At 39.8% G+C, this 26011-nt stretch overlaps 1 protein-coding gene across 2 annotated transcripts in view; it reads right to left on the bottom strand.

Annotated features, from left to right (window-relative positions):
- Positions 1–3229: 3229 nt before the first annotated feature.
- LOC148358624 (solute carrier family 13 member 2-like) overlaps positions 3230–26011 on the bottom strand; it is a 29693-nt gene continuing 6911 nt past the window's right edge. The window contains exons 2-13 of one of the 2 annotated variants that reach the window (XM_088345266.1): positions 22407–22535; positions 22202–22338; positions 21883–22130; positions 21759–21797; positions 18081–18255; positions 15051–15173; positions 14766–14975; positions 10781–10878; positions 5863–5963; positions 5624–5785; positions 3906–4043; positions 3230–3692 (exon numbers count right to left, since the gene is read on the bottom strand). In XM_088345266.1, coding sequence (XP_088201392.1) covers positions 3564–3692; positions 3906–4043; positions 5624–5785; positions 5863–5963; positions 10781–10878; positions 14766–14975; positions 15051–15173; positions 18081–18255; positions 21759–21797; positions 21883–22130; positions 22202–22338; positions 22407–22535 — 1689 coding nt within the window. In that variant the 3' untranslated portion in view covers positions 3230–3563. Of the gene's footprint in view, positions 3693–3905; positions 4044–5623; positions 5786–5862; positions 5979–10780; positions 10879–14765; positions 14976–15050; positions 15174–18080; positions 18256–21758; positions 21798–21882; positions 22131–22201; positions 22339–22406; positions 22536–26011 lie in introns of both variants that reach the window. The other variant, XM_088345264.1, reaches the window with a different exon arrangement.

A 26011-nucleotide genomic window follows, 5' to 3' on the forward strand; every position in this document is an offset into this window, starting at 1 on the left:
GCAGCCCTTTCTCTTTCCTCCAATAAAACTTGTGAGAAACGTAACGCAATTGGGTCCTGTTTCCGTTCGGGTCCTGACATAGAACAGATTTCAAAATTCGGATTGTGTGGGTTTCTTTTACAGTGTTCTCAAGTCGTGTTTATTTGTATAGCCCTTAAACACAAGAGTCTAAAAGTGCTGCACAGACCACAGATTATCGCAAACTACAGACCATTATTACACTATCCCCTGATCTAAAACCTACATGAGGGCAAGGAAAAACTCAAAAACCTCCATATGAGAAAAATGAAGAAACCTTGAGAAGGGACCGCACATGAGGTAATCTCCCTTCCAGGATAACAACAAATACCCATATATTGTCAACATGAAACATAGGTTATTCATAAACTAGACAATAGAAGTGTGTTTTAAGCCTAGATTTAAACAGTTCCACTGAGGTTGCAGATCGGATCTCAGGGGGAAGAGCACTCTGCTGTTCTGCTTGCAAGTTCAAAATTTCTTATCACCATGTTGTTATCGATGACAATAAAACAATTCCAATTCTATTAAAAACAAGATAAACGTGTCTTACCTCTTTTGACACACGTCCATCTCCAGTGCCACCGCGCTGATGTCTGCCAACATTGACCAGGGAGAAAAAATGAACAAATCAAGCGCAGTACCCACTTGCATAGGGCAGACATTCGGCCCCTTGCCAAAGACCTCAATGAAATAATTCCAATCAGATTTCCGTTCCCGAAATTCCCTTTCAATCAGTTCGCCTTACTTTCACATTGAAGGGATTTACAAAGGGGTCAAAGGTACGATATTTATTGGACGCATAACTCACGTGCAAAAAAGAGGAAAATGTTACAATCAATTTTAAAGTAACGAGCACATCTTAAAAAATAACATCAGGTTTGTATAGTTCCATATGGTCAAGGTCAGAACCCATGCATATGAAACTTAGCTTACATGTAACCTCAGTATGCTAAACATAAACACTCGCCTTCCGGCGTGATATAAGATAATATACAGTAAATGAATAAAACCCGGATTTTTATAAGCTTTACAATTGCATGTGTGCATCAGACAACAACGACAGAGTGGCAAGTAAAAAACAACTCTTTTGACAATTCATTGGTAATCCTTGCACAAAATAATGAGCTCAAATGCAAGTGCTTCATCCAACTAGATTTCAAAGGAAACATTTTGGAGGAAATTTGATCTAAATGTCACAAATGTTTCATGATGGTGGTGTAAAAGGCAAAAAAAAAAAAAGAATAAATAGACATTAAGTTCTTAATAAAAGAAAATTAATAATTTCTAGTAACTTGTTTGTGTATGTGGTTGTGTTTGTGTTTGAAGACAATTCTGTTTCAGCGCTATTTTTCTAAAAAAAAAATAGTTCAAAAAAAATCCTCACTTTAAATTGGACCTTTCGCTGTGTGCTTGCAACTCCACAATGCGAAAAGTCAAGTTGTATCAACCTCAAGTTGCATTTTATCTTAGATATTTAAAAAATGGGTACCAGAAATCCTGATAATAAATGAAAATAATAACCCTTTGAATTGAGCAATAGTGTCATGATTACTGATGCGAGGCACCTGTGCCCGCTACTTTGGCGCCAACTGCCAGTTTTTAAACCCCAGTCTTTCTGTCACCGGTTGTCAGTCCGTCTGCAAATCTCAGCTTACGCAAGGCAAGCTTTTCAACCCCGACTCCCTCCTGTTCTGATTCCTGTCTGTTTCCCGGCTCCACCCCTTTTCTGATCTTGACCACGATTTTTGCTCCCCCGTCCCGGCTACTGATCTGTTTTTTCCACTCTCGACACCGCCATTGCTCGCCACGGAAATACCACTTCCGCGTCTGAGCAACCTGCTCCCCGCGACCAGCGATTTACGGAGCATGTGTACTATCCTTTCCCTTCTTCCCATAAAAACTAAGAGAAACACACGCAAGTGGGTCCTGCCTCCGTTCTGGTCCTGACAAATAGTAATTTCCACCAGCTTGAGAAATTTATTTGGACAGATTGTTATTTTTCTCATTCAAACCGAATTCTTGTAGATTTTTAAACAAAACAATTTTTTTCGTGTGCTTGCTTCTTCAAAATGCAAGAAAGCCCTGTTAAAACTATAGAAAATATACAATTTAATAAGAATTGATTAATAATAAAAATATTAATACACACATTCTTCAAACTCTGCAGGGTCCTTGTGGATGGTAGTTTGCCTATCCGGTCTACATGTGTTTTATAGACTCGGAGAAGGCGTTCGACTGTGGTTCACTGGAAGCCCTGCAGGGGGTGCTTCGGGAGTATGGGGTAGCACACAGTCATATCCGGGCAGTGCGGTTCCTGTTTGCCCGGTGCCAGAGTCTGGTCCGCATTGCCGGCAGTAAGTCGGATTAGTTTCCGGTGGGAGTTGAACTCCGCCAGGGCTGCCCTTAGACACAGATTCTGTTCATAACTTTTATGGACAGAATTTCTAGGCACAGCCTTGGAGGGTAAGGAGTCCGGTTTGGGGGCCTCAGAATTGCATCTCTGGTTTTTGCAGGTGATTTGGTGCTGTTGGCTTCCTCAGGCCGTGATCTTCGGCTCTCACTGGAGCGATTCGCAATCGTGTGTTAAGCAGCCGGGATGAGGATCAGCACCTCTTAGTCCGAGACCATGGTAATTAGCCGGAAAAGGGTGGAATGCTCCCTTCGGGTTGAAGATGAGATCTTGCCCCAACTGGAGGAGTTCGAGTATCTTGGGGTCTTGTTCACGAGTGAGGGTAGGATGGAACAAGAGATCGACAGACGGGTCTGCTTTCATGCGGACCATGTACCAGTCCGTCGCGGTGAAGAGGGTGCCAAAAGACAAAGCTCTCGATTTACCGGTTGATCTATGTTTCTGCCCTCACCTATGGTCTTGAACTGTGGGTTACGACTGAAAGAACACAATCCCGGATACAATTAGCTGAAATGACTTTCCTCTGCAGGGTGGCTGGGCTCTCCTTTAGAAATAAGGTGAGAAGCTCAGTCATCCGGGAGGGACTGTATGTCGAGCCACTGCTCCTCCGCATTGAGAGGAGTCAGTTGAGGTGGGAGGTCTGGGCTTCCCTGTTAAGGCGACCCGACCCCGGATAAGCGGAAGATAATCGATGGATGATAATAATAATAATTGTTTTACTATTTGTTTGTTCTATATTTGCTCTTTATTTTTTAACTCTTAAACATTTTTGCAGTGTAATAGTGTAATCATCGAGAAAATGAAGATATTTGTACGTGCAGCACTTGCATTTGACCTCATTTAGTTAATGCAGGTGTGTTTATTGCAGTGGTTGGTAAAGCACTAAAAAAAACGGTGATGTTGTGCGTAGAATACAGAAATCATATTCACTCGGCAATAAAGTTCTAACTGGCATATCCCTATTGCACAATTATTCTGAAATATAACAAAAAACAAGACCCAGTTTTCACGATTGTTGATAATTTGCCTGCAATGGCACTGAATGTTCATTGTTGAGCAGAGCTTGATTTTGAAAATGGAATGGAATAAAGAAAATGGTTATTTGTTACTGTAGTTTTTCCAGAAATCACATTTAAGGGTTTTTAGTAACATTTGCCCAACTGGGAAAAGTGTCCAGATCAAACATGGCCACCCCCCACGTGTTTATGCCGATGTTGATGGTGATGACTCCCAGGAAGTTAAGGATGAAACCAGCCTTGGCCTGTAAAAAACAACAATGCGCTTTAGAAGTGCAAAAAACATATCTGTTCACTCACTTTCTACTACAATATTTTTGGGGGATGTTCCATTTTTACAAATGAATAATACAATGAGATCAGACATGGTATTAATATAAGCTGCTTTTTGTCAAAATTGGATTCCGGAACCCAGGATCTAAAAAGGACAAGCACCGCACGCTAGGAATCGAACTTACCATGTCCATGACTCTAAGGTTGCCGTAGGAAAACGCAATGGCATTGGGGGGCGTGGCCACAGGCAGCATGAACGCCAGGGAGGCAGCAATGGTGCAGGGAAACATCACATACAGTGGGTGGATTTTAATGGCTGTGGCCTATGGAATCAAAGAAAAACACTCATGAGAGATGTTCCAATTCAATTTGAGCATACATTTCCTGCAACTAAAACAATGTTTTCTCCTTTAAAATACAGGAGTTTGTTGTGAACCCCGCTACTTGAACGTAAAAACCCCAGAAAGGTCGTTAAAAACCAGGACTCATGTCCTTCAGATTATTGGATTAGCAAAAAAATGAAGATACATTGTTTTAGCATAGCAGCGACAATATAGTAAAATAACTGCCCTCTAAAATGTAGAACAAATTAATTCCTAGTAAAAATATTAATCAGACTATGAAAGCTACAGGTAATGCAATGCATATTGTATGATGGTAATATGAACAAAACAGATCTACTTTAAATTTCGTAAGGGCAGAGTTTTTCCTAAGTGATGTAAGGTCTACTAACAGTATTGTCACACACACACGGTGCTGCCCATTAATGCCAAGATTTGGCTTATCTCTGAAAAGCCAGATGGCGCTTTAAGCCGGAAATCAACAGTGACCTGATGATGAAGGTGCTGTATCTGAGTCAGATTAGGAGGCTTCTCTTGCTACTGGCAACCATGGAAACTATCTGTTTCATGTGGGAGTGTCACGATTTGTCAATTGCCCTCACCTGAGCTCACTCTTTTAGCCCAGCTGCCATTTGTTCCCTAATTAGCCATTCTGCTGTTTAAGCAAGTAATTCTCGTTCACTCCTGGTCAGTCCGTCAGCGAACCGGAGCGCATGCAAGGCAATCACTTATGACTCTGGCTCTCGTTTTGATCCCGACCTGTTTCCTGCATCGATCCCGGATCCAAGCTCCGTTATCCTTTCCCGGCTACCCGTATCCTGCCTGATTCAGTTTCCTGTATCAATCCCCGATCCAAGCTCCATTCTCCTGTTACGGCTACCTGTATCCTGCCTGGTTTCGTTTCCTGTATCAATCCCCGATCCAAGCTCCGTTCTCCTGTTACGGCTACCTGTATCCTGCCTGATTTCGTTTCCTGTATTGATCCCCGATGCTTGGTTTCCCACTCGTCCCGGCTACCCGACTTGTTCCGATCGCCGACCACGCTCCGTCTCCCGTACCGGCTGCCCGACTTATTCTGATCCGCAATCACGATTCATTCTCCGGTCCCGGTAACCCGACATGTCCGGTCCATGATCACGCTCAGATCTCTGGCCCTGCCTGTCCGCCTCGCCCTCTGTCATCAGCCGCGGGGCCTTCCTGTTCCACCTGTCCAGCGAGCACCAAATCGCTGTATTTTCCCCTGTCCCAGACTTCCCCTATCCCTTAATAAAGCATTGTGTGAAACGTCACGCATTTGGGTCCTCCGCTTGTTCTGGTCGTGACAGGGGGAGTAAACCCCAACTCAAAAACCTGTCTGAAGGGGGGTGGCTACCGCCATGCTGTACTTGCCCAAGTCACAACCCAGGAAATGGGGCCCCTATGACCCGAGCGGTTAAGGGCTCCGTGAACCGAGAACATCACTTGATCCACCATAAGAGGATTATTTTACTTTGAATTTGCAATAACCTCAATAATAATTTCCCTCAGGAAAAAATAAAATGACATTGATAAGTATTTCTCACCATTGCTCCGAGTATCGGTAGAAACAGTGTGGTGGTCGCCGTGTTGCTGGAACATTCCGTGAACATGGCCACCAGCAGGCACAGCAAGATGGAGATCGCGAACGGAGGTATATTTTGCAGCGGGATTAGACTTTCCCCTAACCATTTTGACAACCCAGAAACCTATAAAAAATTCACGACTGTGTCCAAATGTCAAAAGAAAAGATTAAAATTGTGGGAAAAATGCGAAATGGGCTTACCTCGCTACCGTGGGCCAGAGCAAAACCTCCTCCCAGGAGCAAAAGGATGTTCCAAGGCATCTTTTCGTGGACCGTCTCCCATGTAAGTAGGGGAGGTGCCACTTCAGAAGGGCCATCTATTGGAGCAAACCACCACCGTGGCGACAATTTGGTTATCTATCTTTGTTTCAACCAAAGAGAATTCTGGCAGAGCGTATCCTATTTCTATCTATCTACCTTGGTCATATCCCTCAAGAGGGGTGACCGACAGCAAGACACACTCATACAATAACAAATAAAATAAAACAGAAATAAATAGCATAAAAACACACAAAAAATTTTGGACCACGGCCAACCCAATTGCCCAAACACCCAAACAAGTTAGGCACCTCGGCACCCAAGTTGGTCATGCTTTCATCCCTCCAGATGAAATGGGACACCAGAAAGCGGCCATGTCACTCGGGTCAGGGTGACACAACACACTCTTGTTCAACACCAGGGCCCGACAGCTTTCACTGGTTTACCCCTGCCGCATCATACGGGTGCCCAGCCCATCATTAAGAACGCGTCCACAATCCCACTATCCTTTCACAACACCTCTCCACTCCTTTCTATCACCAACAAGAGCTCTAGCTTCCATTATATATAGAGCGTATCCATCCATGAGAAACATTGAAGTAAAAGTCCAAATCTCAGACCTGGCAACCTTAGCCGATTGCTCCCCTTATCAATGATTGCAATTCCCCTTATTAAGCGACAATAAACCTTACAAACACAAGGCAGCTCCTATTTACTCACAGCAAGAAAGACTTATGTAAAATGTAAAATACCAATAATATGAGCAATCTACGAGGACGTCATCTGCTGCTAATGACTGAGACAATCTGGATCAGAGCCGAAATGGTCAAACAAACAAAAAAAATATGTGTTTAAAAAATATAATTCCTGTACAAATATTGTTATCCACAGTACTCAATTTGAAATGATCAGACACGTATAAAATACAGGAAAAACCTATAAGTTGACAGGTTTGCTGTATTGTCCAAGAAATGTAATTCAAACTGCTTCTTGTTTTAGAGACATTACTCTAAGCTTTTAGGGGCTTTTTTTTCGTGTTGGGCAAGATGCAAGAAGAAATCCCATTGACTACATTATTTAAACACATCGGAATTGTAATAGGCATCAAAATTATCGAGTCACAAATAATGCCACTGTCATGTTAAATCATAAAGTGTTTTTTATTTTTTCATTTCGCAAATTTTTCCTCACTATTTTAAAAAAGAAAGTGCAGACGCTCCCCGACTTACGGACATTCGAGTTACGGAAAACTGTAGATTCGGGATGTTGAAAAATACTTGGACAATACTGTATGTTAGATTTTGTATTGTGCATCTTTTTCCGAGTACAGGACATCACTGTAGTGCTTTTTTCTGCCGCTACCGGCGTGTGGCGCTGTGAGATCTTACCCAGCCTCCACCCTGAAAAAGGAATCCGGCTTCCTCTTTCTAGTTCGTGTGTTAACATACTACTGTATACTGTATCTCCAGCGCGCTAAGAACTTCAGAGACACTGGGCAAAAAAACAGGAGAAAAATGTTGCAGTTTGCACTTTGAGTCTCCATAGTTTTCTTGTGCCTTTTAGCACCCGATTTTAGTTGCATGACACAATACAGAGACATCTAGTGGTCAAATAAGGCTCGCTGTCCCTTTAAGATTTGAAAAATACAGAGCAACCTTTTGATAGGTAGGATACTATTGTTTTCAGGTTTGAAGTTGCTTTCATGTTAAAAAAAAAAGAAAAAAAAATTGGGGCTCTTTCTATATATTGTCCAGGAATGGGTTCACCCCTCCACGGAAAAAAGAAAAAATTCAAAAGAATAGTTAGTAGTTACCGTATTTTCCGGACTATAAGGTGCACCTAAAACTTGCCAGAAATTCCAAAGTGCGCCTTCTAATTTAGTGTGCTTTATTGACCGGAAATACTGTAAATAAAATCCGAAATGCATATTTACAGTCAAATATAAATGACAGAAATGTTTTTCCTATTATTTGACTTCTATTAAACAAGTGCGTCTTATATGTGAAACAAATAGCTCAGGGAGGAATATTTTGAGGGTGCGCCTTATAGTCCAGAATAATACAGTGGGACCTCGCTACTTTGCGCTTCGACGTTCACGGCTTCAGAGCTTCGCGGCCTGTAAAAGTAAAAAAAATAAGAAAATAAAAAAAATATATATATTTTTTTTTTTTTGAAGTGGCATTGCTACTTCGCAGATTTTCACTTTTTGCGGGTGGTTTTGGTCCCCATTAACCGGGTCTAAAAAATAATAATTAATTTTTTTTTTAAAAATAACTTTTTTTTTTTCTTTTTTTTGAAGGTGCGCCGCTACTTCGCGGATTTTCACTTATCGTGGGTGGTTTTGGTCCCCATTAACCGCGATAAACGAGGTCCCACTGTAGTGTTTTTCATCTGAGAGTAAGCACAGGAAATTTTGTATAACGTTGCCATGTTATAAACATGACCTTGAAGGCATCTTATTGGGAAAGCAATCTGATAAGGGTCATCTAAAAACACAGAATCAGCTCGATTGCTTTTATAAAGCCCTAAAAGTTACAGGCACTATCTTTACAGTCAGTGTTCAAGGGAAGAGAGGGATAACAGACATTATAAAACTTTTCCCGACAAACCTGGTGGAAATTTCCTTCAGCTATTGTGTTTGGTTTCTTTTTCTTTTTTTGACGGAGCATAAAATAAATAGACAACTGACATACCATATTTTTTGCAATTTAAGGTGCACCATAATAGATTTTTTTATACATAAGGTGCACTGGAGTATAAGTCACAATAAATTAAAACGAGTGTAAGAGCTACCGCATTTATTTGTGTATATACGTATTAGTTCAGTTGAAACATTGACCATGATCGCTAAACATCCTATGCAACGAGAATCAAACCCGAATCAAAGCAGTGAGAACCTAACCACTAGACCACGAGTGATACAGATGACATACAAAAAGGCATTAGACACGCCTTCTCATTATCACATTATTTTTATGGTGCCAGAAATGAATGTTAGAGAACTGAGAAGGTATAAATACATGCAAAGTACAACACCACAAGGGAAATAACACTTTGGTGTACAGACGCTCCCCTACTTCCGAACATTCGAGTTAGGAAGAACGGTACATAAGAAGGTTTTTTTCGGAATGTCGAAAAATATGCGGACATTGCTGTAAGTTATGTTTCGTATAATGCACCTTTTTCCGAGTACAGGGCAGTACTGTAGTGCTTCTTTCCGCCGCTGTGGCGCTAAGAGAGGTCACCCAGCTTCCACCTCGAATAGGAAATCCGGCTTCCTCTTTCTAGTTCGTGTGTAAACATACTATACTGTATCTCCAGCGCGTTAAGAACTTTGACATTGTTATTGTTCAATATCACGTGCATCCAATCAATATGGTTGGTGTCAAGTGTAAAGAAGACGCGAGCCGTTTCATTTGAAATAAAAGTGGAATAAGAAAGCTTGATGCGGTTGAGAAAATAGTTGATCGCTTTTTTTCGGCCACTTTCTACCATGGAGGAGAAAGTAGCCTAACTCTTGAAGCCAATTTTCCACACGTAAGTTAAACTTCACTTTATTTATATATGTGGAGGATATTATTTTATCAAATGTTTATTTTTTAGAACAAAACAATACAGGTAACTTATACAAACCTTAGACATACTTATATAAACCTTAAACATACATTAGATACAAATTATAGCACTGAAGCAACTTACGTACAAATTTAACTTACAAACGATCGTCCATAACCTCTCTCGTTCGTAAGTAGGGCAGTGTCTGCATCTGATGATGGATCAGGCTTTACTTTTATTTATATCTCCATGGACAACTTTCTGGTTTTTCTAAGTCCCTAACATTCGTTTCTGGCACCATGAGTACAAATAGTATGATAATGAGATGAAATCTAATGCCTTCTTATCTATCACTTGTGGCGACACCGGTGCGATTTTCGTTGCATACAATATTTTGCGATTTAGGTCATTGAAAAGCATACAGTACGTTTTTGTAAAGTATTGTGTGGTACTGCACACTTATAAAAACTGTATGCATTTCCAACCTAAGTACTCGCTTTTTCCATTGCATTCAAACGCAGCACTACTTACGAACGAGATACATTGCGGATGATCGTTGAATTTGTTCATGAGTTGCTTCAGTGCTATATTTTGTATGTTTAAGGTTTTATATAAGTTTATTTAAGGCTTGTTTAAGTAACCTGTATTTTTTGTGTACTAAAAAAAAATAACATTTCTTAAAATAATATGCTCTATAAAGATAAATAAAGTAAAGTTTAACCTACTTTTGGGAGATGCGCTTCAAGATATGCTCCTCAGTGTTAAAAAGTGGCCGAAAAAAAGCGTTCTGACCCTTTTTTTCAACCGCATCAATCTTTCTTATTCCACTTTCATTTCAAAGGAAACAGCTCGCCTCTTCTATACACTTTACACTAACCATATTGAAGGGATGCGCGAGATATTACACAATAAAAACGTCAAAGTTCTTAGCACGCTAGAGAAACAGTACACGTACCATCGTATGTTTACACAACAACTAGGAAGTAGAAGCCGGATTTCTACTTTTGGGTGGATGCTGTGTGACCCCTCACAGCGCCCCACGCTGTTAGGGGCGGAAAAAAGCACTACAATAATGGCCTGTACTCGAAAAAAGGTCCACAGTACAGAATCTAACTTACAGCGATGTCCGGATATTTTTCGACATTCCGAAAAAAATGTTTCTATCTTCCGTTTGTAACTCGAATATTAGTAAGTAGGGGAGCGTCTGTATAAGGCGCACTTCAAAATTTCTGCCCAATTTGTTTTTTTAGCTGCACCTTATAGTCTGGAAAATCCGGTATGTTAAAATTGAGTTGAGTTTGCTTACCGTCCTCTGATGAGCTACTCCTACATCTTGGGAATTTGGAAGGGATGCAGAAGAACAGCGAAGACATTAAAATGGCCACTGTGCCATCCGTGACATAACTAGGAAGGACGAATGAAAACGAAAATATTTGCTATAAAATAGAATTGCAGATTTTCAGGTTTCTTTCTAACAAGCTTCATTGTTTCCTGATACTCAACTTATAAAATGAAAGACAACATTGTAGTGGAATTTTATGAATAAAGTGCAATGCCTCACTTGTATGAAGGACCAATTCTGCCAATACATATAAATAAACGTATAGATAAATGATTACCTACCAATAGATGCCATATAAATAAAAAAACACAAAAACAAATCAAGTCATAGAGAGATGCCAACCTTCTGACATTAAAAAATGACAGATATTACCGTGCACTCTATTTTTACGTGTGAAACAAAAGCCGTCTCCTGAATATAAAAAAAAATCATAATAAAATGTGCTTGTTTTAACCAGGAATTGGAAAACCAAAACGAAAATCTGATACGATCGTTGAAGGTTTATTCACACGCAAACTCTCACTTTATAATAAACTGTCATGATTACCCAAGTGGAGCCACCTGGGGTAATCATCTGGCGCGCTGGAATGCGCTTCCTGATTGGGTTATGTTCCCTTTTTAAGCACGCTACGCGGAGACCTCTTGGTCTGAGGATTACTTCTGTACCCCGTATGACTCTCCCGATTACATGTGCCTTCTTGTTTACCTGATTCTGCCTGCCTGCCTCCGATCCGACCTGCTTCCGTCCTACGCTACGATCTTCTCTTCAGTCCAGGTAAACTCGACCTGCTTCCGTCCCACGCTACGATCTTCTCTCAAGTCCTGGTAAACTCGACCTGCCTCCGTCCCACGCTACGATTGGCTACGTCTTCCGAAGTTGTCTTCACGGCGTTGCTGCTGACGTTCGACGGTCATCGCGTCTCCCGCTAACCCTGTACGCTTCCCCAATTAAAAGACTTGTAACGAACGCTCTGGGGTCTCCTGCTCTGTTCTGGTCCTCCTGACATAAACAGCCGTAAATTAAAATACTAGTCTTGAGTGAAGATTACTTTGTTGTTGTTTACATTTGAGAAAAAGGTCGTTTTTTTTTTTTTTTTTTAATTTATCGGTAGTTGAAAGGTACCCGGTTCGAGACCGGGTGGAAACATTTTTTGGCCTGGAAAGGGATGGGCGCCATTAGACTGTACTTACCCAAGACAAACCATAGTAAATCATGCCCCTATGACCCTAATGGTCAAGGGATCCTACCAACCAACCAACCGCCCGACCAACCAACCAACTGACCAACCAACCAACCAACCAACCAACCAACCAACCAACCAACTAGGTGCTTTTAAAGGAAGAAAAACAGTAGTTTTAGTGTGTAGGGTACTTTAAGATGTTAAATGTATTCATATTAATGCAATTTGTCCTTTAGTTTTTGTGTAGCAGCACAACGGATGGGTGGTTAGCACACAGACCCATGGTGCTCAGGGTTCAAGTCCAGCTATCGCAGCCTCCCCGTGTGGAGTTTGCATGTTCTCCCTGTGCCTGCGTGGGTTTCCTCCAGGCACTCCGGTTCCCTCCCACATTCAAAAACACGCATGTCAGGTTAATTGGCCGGTTCAAAATGTCCCTAGGTGTGTTTGAGGACATGCTGGTCTGGGACTTTTTCATTCCGTTAGCGCCCCTTTTATTCTCCAGTGTTAGGCTGGTGTAATGACAGTTTAAATTATTGCCGTTTTTATTATTTATACAGTAAATATTAGATGACAATAGGGCGGCATCGGCATGGCAGTTGAGTGGTTAGTGCGTCCGTGGCAAAGTTCTGAGGTCATGGGTTCAAATCCAGTTACCAGCCTTCCTGTGCGGAGATTGCATGTTCTCCCTGTGCCTGCGTGAGTTTTCTCCAGGCACTCCAGTTTCCTTCCACATTCCAAAAACTTGCATGTCCGGTTAATTGTTCTGTCCAAATTGTCCCTAGAGTAAGTCGTCTGTCTTTGTGTGCCCTGCGACTGGCTGGCAACCAGTTCAGGGTGTCCCCTGCCCATTGCCCGAAGATAGCTGGGATGGGCTCCAGCACCCCCACGACCATACTGAGGATAAGTTTCCTAGATAATAGATGGATGGATTTTGTCGTTTATTTATTTCAGTATTAATTATTTCATGTATTTTGTCACAACAAAATGTTTTCCAAATGGGGCTCCGGGTCAAACTGGCTGAGATTTGGTTGATCAATGTAGTTACTGATCATTATTGATCAACCAATAAGTGAGCAGCTCAGGCAAATTTGCAGCCTCCTTATTCGAATTACTAAATACAATAAACACGAAGAAATGGTTTAACACACAACAAAATACATGACAAAATACATGAGAACTACATGGCCATTCATAACCTTGACGCACCCTACCTCTCCAACTTCCTTCATACTGCCACGCCATCCCGCACCCTCTGACCATCTTCCTCCCTCCATCTTACTATACCCCCTGCCTGCCTCAGCTTCATGTTAAGCAGAGCTTTCAGCCGCTCTGCCCCGCAGCTCTGGAACTCATTGCCGCCTGACCCTGTCCACCTTCAAATCTGGACTCAAAACTCACCTCTTCAGACTTGCCTATTCTTGACCTTATGCCTCACACACTGCCCCTTTTAACTATAATGTGTTTTATTGGCTAGTCATTACTTGCTTGTTTTAGTCTTCGTTTATTGTTGTGTCTTACTCATATGAACAGCGACCTTGGGTGTTCTGAAAGGTGCTTGGTAATGCAGTGTATCATTATTATTACTATTAAAATGAATTCTGAAGTAATAAATTGTAAAAATAATAATAAATAAACGACAAAATGCATTAATAAAAAGCATTTATGTCATATTGAGAAGTTCACCAGTTTTCTGTTTTTAATATAGGACACCTGCCTGAATATTATAGCACACTGTTGTAACTATTACATCAATGTCGCTATTGGCTAATCATGTTGCTGTTCTTTGATTTTCAAACCCTGTAGGGCTGATCTGCATTTTCTAACTTTTTATATTTAATAGAAAGAGATGGATTGGGAGGGAGTTTTGGAATGGATTAGAATTATCTTTCAAAAGACTTCTCTCACGGCAAATTCAAAATCCATTGATGTCTTTTCTCCTGAAGGATTTTACACATTTGACTATAAAGGATTTTATACGATTGAATACAAGTTTTTCTTTGTGTTTAATGCTGTAGTTATTTACTGATTGTGCCTTTATTCAATGATCAGTGAAAGCTCAGGGCACCCTGGTAGGAAATATTGTTTACAGGAATGGCGGGAACGGGACGTAAGGCTGATAATCAGCACATCCAGATGAAAGGCCCTGGTGACGGAGAATGGCAGGCATTGTTTTAAGAAGCTCTCTCCATTGTTTTGAGGAACCACAGACATCGGGACGCTCGTCTCTGAGATTGTGAAGCTCACGTTGCGCTTCATTGGCCCGCCCATGGGAGGAGCCGGCACACCATCTTGGGCCGAGAAGAGAGCTTGAGGACTTCAGGAAAAAGGCTTCCCAGGGACTTAACCGACACTCATTCGGCCGTTTACGATGGAATACACTTAGTGAAATGATTAACAAAATTAAATCTGCCCCCGTATGAAAATATTGACTTCCTTGTTCATCTTTTCCATCAAGAAACGAGCGCGCATAAATTTTGGGGTGAATGTAGGTTGTGTTTGGTTACTGGAGTCAGATAACTAATTCGAACAATTTGGTAAACGGTACATTTTGATATTCAATTCCCAACACTCCTCATTTTGAGTTTCTACTAAAGTTGAAACTTAACATATTTATTTAGGTTTGAAGTGACTTATTTATGTGTTTATTTTTGTACATGGCATATATTTGTAGGCATTTGTTCATTCATATTTATTTGTAGATGCTGCAGGATCGGTCCTCCATACAATTCGAAACTCAACTCTGGCTGGACATTCCTCGTGATACGCACTTTTTATTTTGGTTGAAGAGAACAGTGGCCCAGCCTGGTATGAAGCCAGGCTCCCTGGTAAACCACAGAAGAACCAGCAGCGTGAAGATAACCAGCACGCTGGCCTCAGCGAAGCTCATCCTGCCCAACTTTTTGTACTCGTCTTTGATTACCTGGTAGGCCTCCTTGTCACCTGCAGTCTTTTCACCGCATCCGAATGACTCTTTGAAACTGCGAGAGAACAATTGATGACGTTTGCTTCAAAATGGAGTCAAATGTTAGAATTACGAGAAGAATTCCACTTACTTGAAGCCCAGAAACATAAATTGTAGCCACAACCAAGCTAATGCAAGCATGAGAACCATGTTGGGAAAAGCAAAGCCAAACCAGCTTGCAAAATTGATGATGCCGCCGTTGTCGGGATAGAGTCTGAGAATAAGCGTAGGAAATGACATTATCAGAGGATGGCAAGGGTGTCAAACGTATGGCCCACGGGCCGGATCAGCCCTTCCAAGGGTTTTAATCCGGTTCCCAAGACAACACTGAAAGAAGCACAAAAGAAAACCGAGCTGCACCTCTTAATGTGCCCACTTCATGTTGCCAAAGCCAGGCCATTCCCAACAACTGGAGCTGTATTTCTTTCCCTTTCACTCTGTCTTGCTTATTCTTTCTCTGTCTTCCTATATCTCTCTCTCTCGCTATATTTCTGTCTTTTTCTTTCTCGTTCCCCCTCTTTCTAACTCTATTTCTTTCCCTTTCTTTGTATGTGTCCCTTCCTTTCTTTCTCTTTTTTTTCTCTCTCTTTACTTATAATATTTCTTTCTTTTTGTCTTTATTTCTCCTTCTCTCATTCTACCTTTCTTTTTCCCTTTCTTTCTTTTTTTCTCCCTTTTTTCTCTCTCTCTTTCCCTCTCTCTCTCTCTGTCTCTCTCTCAAGTATTCCCTTTTTTTCTCTTCCTTTCTCACTTTATTTCTTTCTTTATTTCTATAATTTTCTTTCCCTTAACTGTTTTTTTTCTCTCTTATTTTCATTCTGCTTCTTCTTTTTTTTCTTTATCTCTCTCTCCCTCTCTTTCCTTCACTGTATCCCTCCTACTTTATCTGCTCTCTCTTTCTCTCTTTCTTTCTCTTTCTTTTCCTCTATCCCTTCTACTTCTACCTCTCTCTTTCTATCTATTTATTCTTCTCTCTTTCTTTCTCTCTCTCTTTATTTCTCTCTAATCTACTAGTCCGGCCCCCATGGTAATGTGTTATTCTACACCGTGACCTGTGAGCGAAAACAGATCTGACCCGCAGGTGTTTTGCACTTGATAAAAATGTTGAAACACATTTATGACAACTTCTGTTGTCCATTAGGGAATAGATAACAAAAAAGGAAGTGGGAAATCGCGTCAAGGTGTTCAAGGCAAACGCAAACAATAAAGATGGCTGATTTCAGATAATTCAGTTAATGTATTTGTTAAACAGTTAATGTGCACAGACTTTGTGGGGGATTGCTCTGGGGTGCCTGCAATATTTTGCAACTTACACTGGTTGAAAAATAATGAGTTGCAATGGAAGTCCGTGTGTAACAGAGTTGAAATTTGATTGTTTTGAATGTTTTTTTGAATTCTCACAAAATCTGTGTTTGTGTTGTATTACTGTTAATATTCCGGTACCTCATTCAGTTGTTAAGTCATGGGCGTCTGCGACTGTCTTTTTCGTCTGGCACTTTATGTGCTTCAGCTCTTGCCGTAGCTTTAGTGAATTTGTAAGCGCTGAAGGTAAGATGTGCCCAATATCAGTTGGATAAAAAATGCATATTTTGCTAGACATATAAGCTGCTTTCGCAAATTATTTTTGTATATAAAGATATATAAGTTTTGCTAGATGATGTATATTAAAAAAAGCACTAAATAAGAGGTAAAGCAATACAGCTTGAAACGATGATGCAACGAGGTGCGGCCTGTTGAGTGATGACCCGTTTTTTGTATCTTTAATATTTTAGATAATTGCAGTCGTGAACAGATGCCCCTGATTTTTGTATTGTTTTGTTTACTGAATGCAGGTACTTGGGAAAGTTATGTTCATTGTTATTATGGAAGTTTCATTATTAATGTGCTCGCATGTTGCCGTAGCTTTAGTGAATTTGTAAGCGCTGAAGATAATTGCAGTCGTGAACAGATGCCCCTGATTTTTGTATTGTTTTGTTTACTGAATGCAGGCAATAAACACAGAGACTGTGAAACCTTGTGTCGTGCATGAAAGAGGGTCGCTACACATGGAATACAAAATTAATGGTTGTGTGTGTTTTCTTTGGCAGGGGGTGCTATCTAATAGTTTAGGGCAATCTCGGAGGAGCACTTTTTACAGATCCATGGAAATGTCCATGTTTTATCTATCCTTTTTTGATGCAAGGAAAAAATAAATACAAAAACATAGTCATACTGCACAAGGGATATTGGTGCCAGTAAACTAGTCAACAGATTTTTTAAACTATCCAAAAATACACTTTTTTGAGTAAGCAGAGGAGCAGAGGCTCAAGCACCACCTAGTTTTCTTCTGAACACACCTCTGAATTTAATAACTTTATTACTTATATTTCATATTTTTATTTGTAAAGCGCTTTGGGAGCTCTTCAGTGACTTGAAAATATCTACATAAATGCTATTTACTGTCATGTCCTGCACGGTTGTCATGGCGCCCAGCTGGCCCCGCCCCTTGACACCGGCTGAGACGCATTGGACTGATTGCTTTTGGAGTACTTAAACACTCCTTTTGGGACTGCCCGTTGCCAGACCATTGTTTAACCCTCGTTGAAACCCTGTTCATGCCCGTTTGATCTAAATAATGCCTAGTTTGTAATTTTGGTTGCCTTTGAACCTGTTTTGTTTTGTTTTGGTCCGTTTGTGTGTTGGACAACTTTAATTTCTCAATTAAAGTGACAGATCGTCTATGCATATGAGTTCCGACTTCCTGCTTCCCTGTCCGTTTCCTGACAATTGACCATTCACCATTTGTGAACTATACCCTTTATTTAATAAACTTTATGGTATACACTTTGAAGCAGGGGTCTTAAACTGCAGTCTGGGGATGATTACGTCCCTTGGGATGATAGTTTGAGGCCCACCGTCTTAATATGAAAGGTAAATGGACACAAGGGTGATGCTAAGGAGCCATATGTGGCTCTAGCACTGCAGGTTGCTGAACCCATGCTCAGGGATTGAAAGTTAGCATTTAGGCTGGTTAGCGTTGACATTATTTTGTATTTATATTAAGCATTAAATATAAAAAAATACCTGTACACACACTGAATAATCCTAACAAATATGCATTCCGGGTAATACGAGAACGTACTTATCGATCTGGCCCATGAGGATGACGTTGGGTGTGGTCCCCGTGAGGGTGGCGGTCCCACCGATGCTAGCAGCATAACATACACAGAGGCTCATGCCTTTTGTCAGCTTCATGTATTTCTGATCTCTCTTCTTCTTGCGCTGCTCCATCATGTCTGACTTCCACTTGCGACTTTCTGAAGGCAGACATTAGAGATGTTTTTGTGACACCAAATGAGTCAAATTAGGGGGATGGGGCAAACAATGTTAATGTATGGTAAGAAAAAGGTACTAGAGCTTTAAAATAATCAAATAATTCTGGTGCTGCGATTGTCCCCAGTGTCCCTTTGTCATGTCCAGCATGGTCGCCGTGGCGACCGGCTGGCCCCGCCCCCTTGGCACCGGCTGTAGCAGATTTTCTAATTTGCGTGTGTGCTTCTTAAGGGCGGGTTGTGGGGATTGCTGGTTGCGGGTTCATTGCATTACTTTGCATTATTCTGTCCTGTTTGACTTGAGGAAACCTGCACTTGCCCGTTCTGAGTAAAAGCCTGTTTTGTGAGTATTCCTAGTCTGAGTTCCTGTTTGCCTGTAAGCCTGTTTTTGTTTTGTTTTTGTCCTTGAGTGTTGGACGACTTTTATTTCCTTAATAAAAGTAACTTCGCGTTAACGCGAATGAGTTCACCCTTCCTGCCTCTTGCCTCCAATCTGGTCCGGTCTCGTGACACCCTTAATGTTCTCCCATTATGATTTTAATGAGAAATTTCTGTACATGATGTTTTTTGTAATGTATATATTTTATTTAGCAAGATATTTTTAAATAATTGGAGTTTTGGTTCCGCTCTTGTCCCCAGTGTCCCTTAATTTTTATTTTATTTTGGTTCGGCCCCTCTGCAAAATCTTTTAACCCTATGCGGAAATTTTCCCACCCCTGCTATTGAATGTTCATGGAGTTAGTACTGTAAAAACTGTTTAAATTGAAAATGTATACATATGTATTTTAAAATATTTTTTTATTCTGTTTGCAAACCATTTACCTAATTTCTGTATTCTTTCCAATATATTTTATATATAAAGTATTTTTTTTCTTTTCCAAAAACTGCAGTTAATAATTCAGAAAAATATGGTAAACTATAAAAAGTAATAAATATTTGCTTAACACCTCTATATGGTTATTTGCAGATTAAATTCAAAATTATCAAGATTTTTATTATTCTGAATATTTCCAAAATAAAAGACAATTTTACAATGATGTACATCTTGTTTACATGATTTTCATCAACAAACACATACAAATATATGCCGTACTGTATTTTAACTATTTGAAATATAAGAAAGATTGTTGAAATACGTGAACGAATGTAGAATATGTGATGAAAATAAAAGGTAGACGTAGAGCGCTCGTCTTGGGAGCGAGAGGTCGCAGATTCAATACCCGGCTCCTATGAGTTAAATCTCGAAGTGTCCATGGGCAAGACACTGAATCCTTATTGCCCCCGATTAGCAGGTAGGTGCCTTGCATGGCTATCGCTGCTAAGTCTTTGTGTGAGTAAGTGTGAAGAAGATTGTAAAGCACTTTGGGAGGTCTTCCGTGACTTGAAAGACGCTTCCCTACTTACGACCATTGGACTTACGAAAAACGGTACATAGATCATTTTTTTCAGGATGTCGAAAAATATCCGAACATTGCTGTAAGTTAGATTTTGTATTGTGTGCACGTTTTTCAAAGTACAGGACATTGATTAGTGTAGAGCTTCTTTTCGCCGCTACCGGCGTGTGGCACTGTTAGAGGTCACCCAGCATCCACCCCGAAGAAGACATCCACTTCCTCTTCCTAGTTCGTGTGTAAACATTCTATACTCTATCTCCAGCGCAGTGTTTATTGTTTAATATCTCGTGCATCCATTCAATATGGTTGGAGTAAATTCAAAAGAAGAGGCAAGCCATTTCTTTTGAAATTAAAGTGAAATAAGAAAGCTTGATGCGGTTGATAAAATGGTTGGATCGCTTTTTTTCGGCCACTTTCTACCACGGAGGAGGGAGTCACCTAACTGTTGAAGGTCATCTTCTAAAAGTTAGTTAATCTTAACTTTCTTTGTCTTTATAGAGCATATTATTTTATGAAATGTTTTTTTTAGTACAAAACAATACAGGTTACTTATACCAGCCTTAAACATACTTATACAAACCTTAAACATAAAAAATATAGCACTGAAGCAACTTACGAACAAATCTCGTTCGTATGTAGTAAAGCGTCTGTTTAATTGCAGACCATTTTCCATTTAGAATTTCACAAAAATGAATCAACAATTTTTTTAGCGAACCTTTTGTATTTGATAGATTTTATATTATATTCGTCGATCATCTTTTTTTCTTCTTTTTAACTTATTGTATGGAGCGGAATTGTTATTGTTATTTCATCTTTAACTTCAAGGTTTTATTTTTTGTGTTGTTTTAAAAATATAATTCAAAGTAATCCATTTGCATTTTTAAGAAAGAAAAAAAATCATAAAATATACAGGTATTTAGCCACCAAAGATGCCTGTCCAGGATCATAACAAACTATGGGATTTTTTGTTCTTTTTTGAAAGCAAAATGTCCATTCCTAATACTAAATTTGGCGCTTGAAAGATGCTAACTCCAATTGGCAAGAAACTATTACAGAACTTTGGTTTGAGTCAAACAAGTTAAGACAATAAAATGTCAAAAAATATGTCATGAGTTTATTCTGTTTTAAATAGTGGACCATCACAAAGGAGATTTCGTAGGATGCCAGTTCCTTGCTTTGACTAATATCGCGCACTGTTGTCTATTGTTTTGACTATTTCGCTACCGGCCAATCATGTTGCTGTTCTTTAATTTCCACACCCCTCAAGGGTGAAGATTGAATAGGGCAGCATGGCAACTGAGTGGTGAGCGCGTCCGCGGCACAGTTCCGAGGTCATGGGATCGAATCATCCTGTGCGGAGTTTTCATGTTCTCCCCGTGCTTGCGTGGGCATCGTCCGGGCACTCCTGTTTCCTCCCACATTGAAAAACATGTATTTCAGGTTAATTGTTCGATCCAAATTGTCCCTAGGTGTGAATGAGGGAGAGAGTTGTCTGTCTTTGAGTGCCATGTGACTGGCCAGCAACCAGTTCGGGGTGTCCTCTGCCCGAAGACAACTGGGATGGGCTCCACTGCTCCCGTGACCCTACTGAGGATAAGCGATGCGGATAATGGATGGATGGAGGAAGACTTCATTAAGATAGGGAGCTTTGGGTGGTTTTAGAACAAGGACTAGACAAAGACTCTTATGTGAAGGCTTCTCTCCCTGGTTTAAGTTCAAAATCCATTGATGTCTCACCTTTTTTCAAATGTTTGCTCAAGTTCAAACTTCACCGCAAGGATGTTTGTTTGTTTTCTGAACATTAATTCTCCCGTGTTTCCTTTGTACAAAATGACAGTTGTATTAAATTAAGTTTAATTCACTCATATGTATTATTCATATGTAATGACTGTGTAATATTTCTGAAAGCTTTTGTTTATTCCATAGCCTTCTAATCAAGGTAATGATTGATAGATTTTTGGATGGCATGACTCAATTGCATGCCATAGGCAAATTAAAGTGACACCAAAATATGTTTGCAATGTTTTTCTCAAAGCTTATCTACAGAAAATAGTTTATTCCCTAAAACACAAAAAATAAAAGACAAAAACTTACTTGAAACATCACTATCCGTCACCTCTGTATAATCTCCATCTGCAAGGGCATAAATAGGACCAAAAGCGAAAATCAATAAAAAAATATTCAATTTTCTTCAATCAGTCAAGTCAATTAAACTGACCCATGTTGATGTTGCTGTCCTTCAGTTCTACATCCTTGGTTCCGTTGCTCTCTGTCATCTCAAAACTTTGATTTTCTAGGCCATCCCTGGAAACCTGGCCTTCGTTGACTCGCTCTTCTGCGTTGGCCTCCGAGTCGTTGAGCTGCTGCAGCACGGCGTTGGCAATAGGCACCATCATGGCCGTGGATGCCGTGTTACTGATCCACATGGACAGGAAGGCCGTGGTGCCCATGAAGCCTATCATCAAGCTGGAAAGTACATTGAGATAACCTTTCAAACTCTTATTTTTTAAAGCGGTTATCACAAATTGCGGTCTTACAGCGAAGGTTTGACACCAACAAACAGCAAGACCTGAAGGGCTATTCTCTTGTGCAGATTCCAATGCTCCACAGCAATGGCCACCAGTAAGCCACCGATGAAGAGCATGTTGGAGTCTTTCAAGTACTGGATACACACCTGGGACAAAGTCAAACCGGTTGCCAAATTTTTGACTCGAATTCTTCATAGTGCTTGTCTGTATATACCTCATCTGACTCCATGATCTTCATCATGGGGAAAAGAATGACGGGGAGCAATGCCGTAGCAGCCAAAGGGATGCACTCCGTGCACCAGTACAACGCCATCAGGATGATCACATAGCCACATTTTGCTTGCTGTAATATATGAAAACTACATGTGATGTAATGCGTATTGAACGATGTGAATATGAACAAAACAGGCTTACTCTGACTTGAGAGTAAAACGAAATAATTTTTCAACAGTGATTTTGGTAGAGCTGAGAGGTCATGAGTTGCATTCACTCCGTTACATTTACTTGAGTACGTTTTGGTGAGTTATGGTTGTAGATGATGTACTTTTAGGAGTATTTTTGGATCACGATACGTTTTGCTTATTCTAGAGTATATTTTTGAAAAATAAATTTTACATTAGATTACATTGAACCCATTACTTAAATCGGTGTATTATGAAAAAATATAATTGATAAATATTACTATTTTTTTTTAGTTCTAACAAATATAAATTGTTTTAATTTATTCACATTTTTAAGACTTTTGAAAATACAAGACATTTTAATTCCAATTAAGGTCAAATTTCTTGAATAATAAATCAATACCTTTTAAACTTTTTAAGGATCTGCGGGAAGCATGTTTAAACAACAAAAAATACATATTTTTTGCACCATTTAAAGTAGTATCTTATATATTTGCAGGTGTATACCATTGATTTGTATGTGTTTTTGTTTATTGTTTGGTTATTTGGCTAACACCTGGAATGTTGATATTGATATGTGTCCATGGGTTTTCAGATTTACTATGATTTCTTGTTCCAAAAACAACCCATAAACAACAAAGTTGCTTTTTTGCACTGGATGGGCGCCACCAGGCTGCACTTGCCCAAGACACACCACAGAAAATGGTGCCCCTACGACCCTAGGGGTTGAGGGATCTAACTAACAATAAAAAAGTATATATAATGAAGAAAATAAGTATTTGAACACCCTGCTATTTTACTATTTCTCCTACTTAAAAACCCTTGAGGGGTCTGAAATTTTCATCGTAGGTGCATTTCCACTCTGAGAGATAAACTAAAAAGAAAAATCCAGAAATCACAATGCCTGATTTTTTTAACAACTTATTTGTGTGATATAGCGTGTAGTTAAAGCTCTAAATACACATTTCCTCAATTAGCCTGTCATTTATATATGTCCGCTACTCGCCCATTGCCTTTTTCCCTTTACTAGTTAACTCACACTAATTCAGAAATAACTAGAGGTGGGCGATACTGGGATTTTGTTATTGATCCTATCCAAGTGAACACACGGTAATATTGCCCCTTTGCAGAATAGGAGACATGGCGGACGGCAAAAACAGTTAAGCGTACAGCAGTTGAATAGGCAGTTGAGTTGAAACAAATACCAATAACCACGGCGGAGGAATATAACCACCACTTTTTACCATGGTGTTTAATTCCTTTTGGGTGGGCAAGCTTCTAATCCCGATTTAGAATTGTATCCCTTAGGATGAAGACAGAAGACTGCAATGTTTATCTACAGTCAACAGTAGCAGGCTGGCAGCCCCCAAGTATTGTAGGATTTGGAGCAAAGATTTTTTACAAGGTACATTTGATCCAATTGCGAGCAATTTCATGTCATGTAGGTTTGACGGGTCAAAGACACTCAATATAATAAATTAGCTAGTTCTAACTAGCTATGTTAGTGTCTTACCGTTGCTATTTCTTGCTATGTAAATGAGCTGCTTTTATTGTGATTTCCAATTATCATATGTATAGAAAACCATTTTTGCTCTACCATAAACCTTAATACGCCAAAATGATCTTCCAAATTACCAACGGATAATGTGCGAGATGGATGTTGAGAAGGGAAACTGTTATTTCCAAAAGGATAGAGAGACTTTTCTGAGGGTTTTTCGCCATAAGCAAAAAACAAAAACAACTATGTATCGAAAATCCAGCTATACTACGTCACCACGACAAAAATAATAGCTCACATTACACAGTATTCTGAAAATGAAGTGCAAATAGTGTGATCAAGTATACAGTATACTTCAACAGCAAGAACTGTTTCAGAACAAAAGTCAAGAGAGTCTAAAAACAAAAGGAGCAAAGAAATGAAAATACATATACTGTATAATAATGTCAATAAAACAGCTATAATACTGTATTTTACCGACAATAAGGTGCCCCAAAAACCCAAATTTGCCAGCGATTGGAAAGTGTGTATTTTTGAAGGTGCGTCTTATCAGTAGGTGCATATTATAGCTCTAATAATATGGTACCTTTCATTGCACAAGATTTTGCAGGAAAGTGTAACCACAATTGGACCATTTTTGAAAGTTTGTATAAACCTCCAACACACTGACAACATTTTTATGGTGATAGTTAAAATGGAAAGAAAGTATCAATATTAAGACAATAGTATCATTTCAATCCAAGTATTCGCTCAGTATTAATAATATCCATTTTGGGTCCACTCTCCCATACAAATAACGTCAAAATAGTAATGACATAGTAACAACATAGTAATAACATGATAACAGACTATTTCAGAAATGCATATCAAACTGGTTGCTCTTTGCACTAACAAGCAACAAAGAAGCAGCCTGGTAGCGCTTGCATAGACAATCGAAGAATCACAAAGAACAGCAAACTAAAAATCCCAAATGTTCACTGATATGACTAAAAATACATTAACGATCGGTTGTGCTACCATTTACAATGATATTACATAACTTACCAAGTTGCTATTTAGTGGTGTGACGTCTTATCAACAACAACAGAAACAGGACAAGTCATTGCTATTTTTAAAAGTGGAAAACGACATATCTTGACTAATTATAACCCGATATCACCACAGCTCTTTATAGATTCACGCATCGGTATGTTTTCAGTACAAAACTATTTGCATTGCACTCTCAAAATCTGAAAATTTCAATCAAACACATCAGAAAAATGCTTGATGTAAGCTAATAATCAATAAAAATCCAACACAAAAAGTGTTTTGAATTAAAGCAACGAAACACCAACTTATGGAACATTCAATTGCAAAAGAAATATGACTTTCAAATAAATGTAGCAAAACATTTACTGTATATTATAGAAATGTGTAGAAATTTGTCACACATTTAAAGAATAATAGGAATCCTCCACAGAAACATGGCTGTGTTAAATAGGAAGTTATTTCACAGTTTATTCATGTCATGGTTGTCCAATTGGCCCGCCCGTGAGTGTCACGGTTGCCATGGTGCCAAATTGGCCCCGCCCGGGTGGCGCCAGCTGCGGCTCATTGAGAGATTGGTTTTCTTTCTATATAAAGCTCAGCGCTCTCTTGCTTCGGTGGTCAGCCCGTCAAACGAACTTCTGCCCCACAAGACGTGGGTGCTGACCCGGTGCTCTTTTGCTGTTGGTATTTCAAGTCCGGTATTGTTCCCATTTATTTTTGTCCTGTTTAATTTCGGGTTCCAGTCTTGTTTCCGTCTGTTTTTGTCCTGTTTGTTAGTTTCTCCAGTTTTTGTTCCCTTCTAGTTTCTCCTGTTTATTTTCGTTATCCTGATTCGTTATCGATCTCGTGGGTCTCTGGCTTCCCTTCTTTCCACGCCAGACCGGCTGCCTA

This window comes from Urocampus carinirostris, chromosome 10 (genome assembly GCF_059441175.1).
Source record: "Urocampus carinirostris isolate Australia breed hairy pipefish chromosome 10, RoL_Ucar_1.0, whole genome shotgun sequence".
Taxonomy (NCBI): domain Eukaryota; kingdom Metazoa; phylum Chordata; class Actinopteri; order Syngnathiformes; family Syngnathidae; genus Urocampus; species Urocampus carinirostris.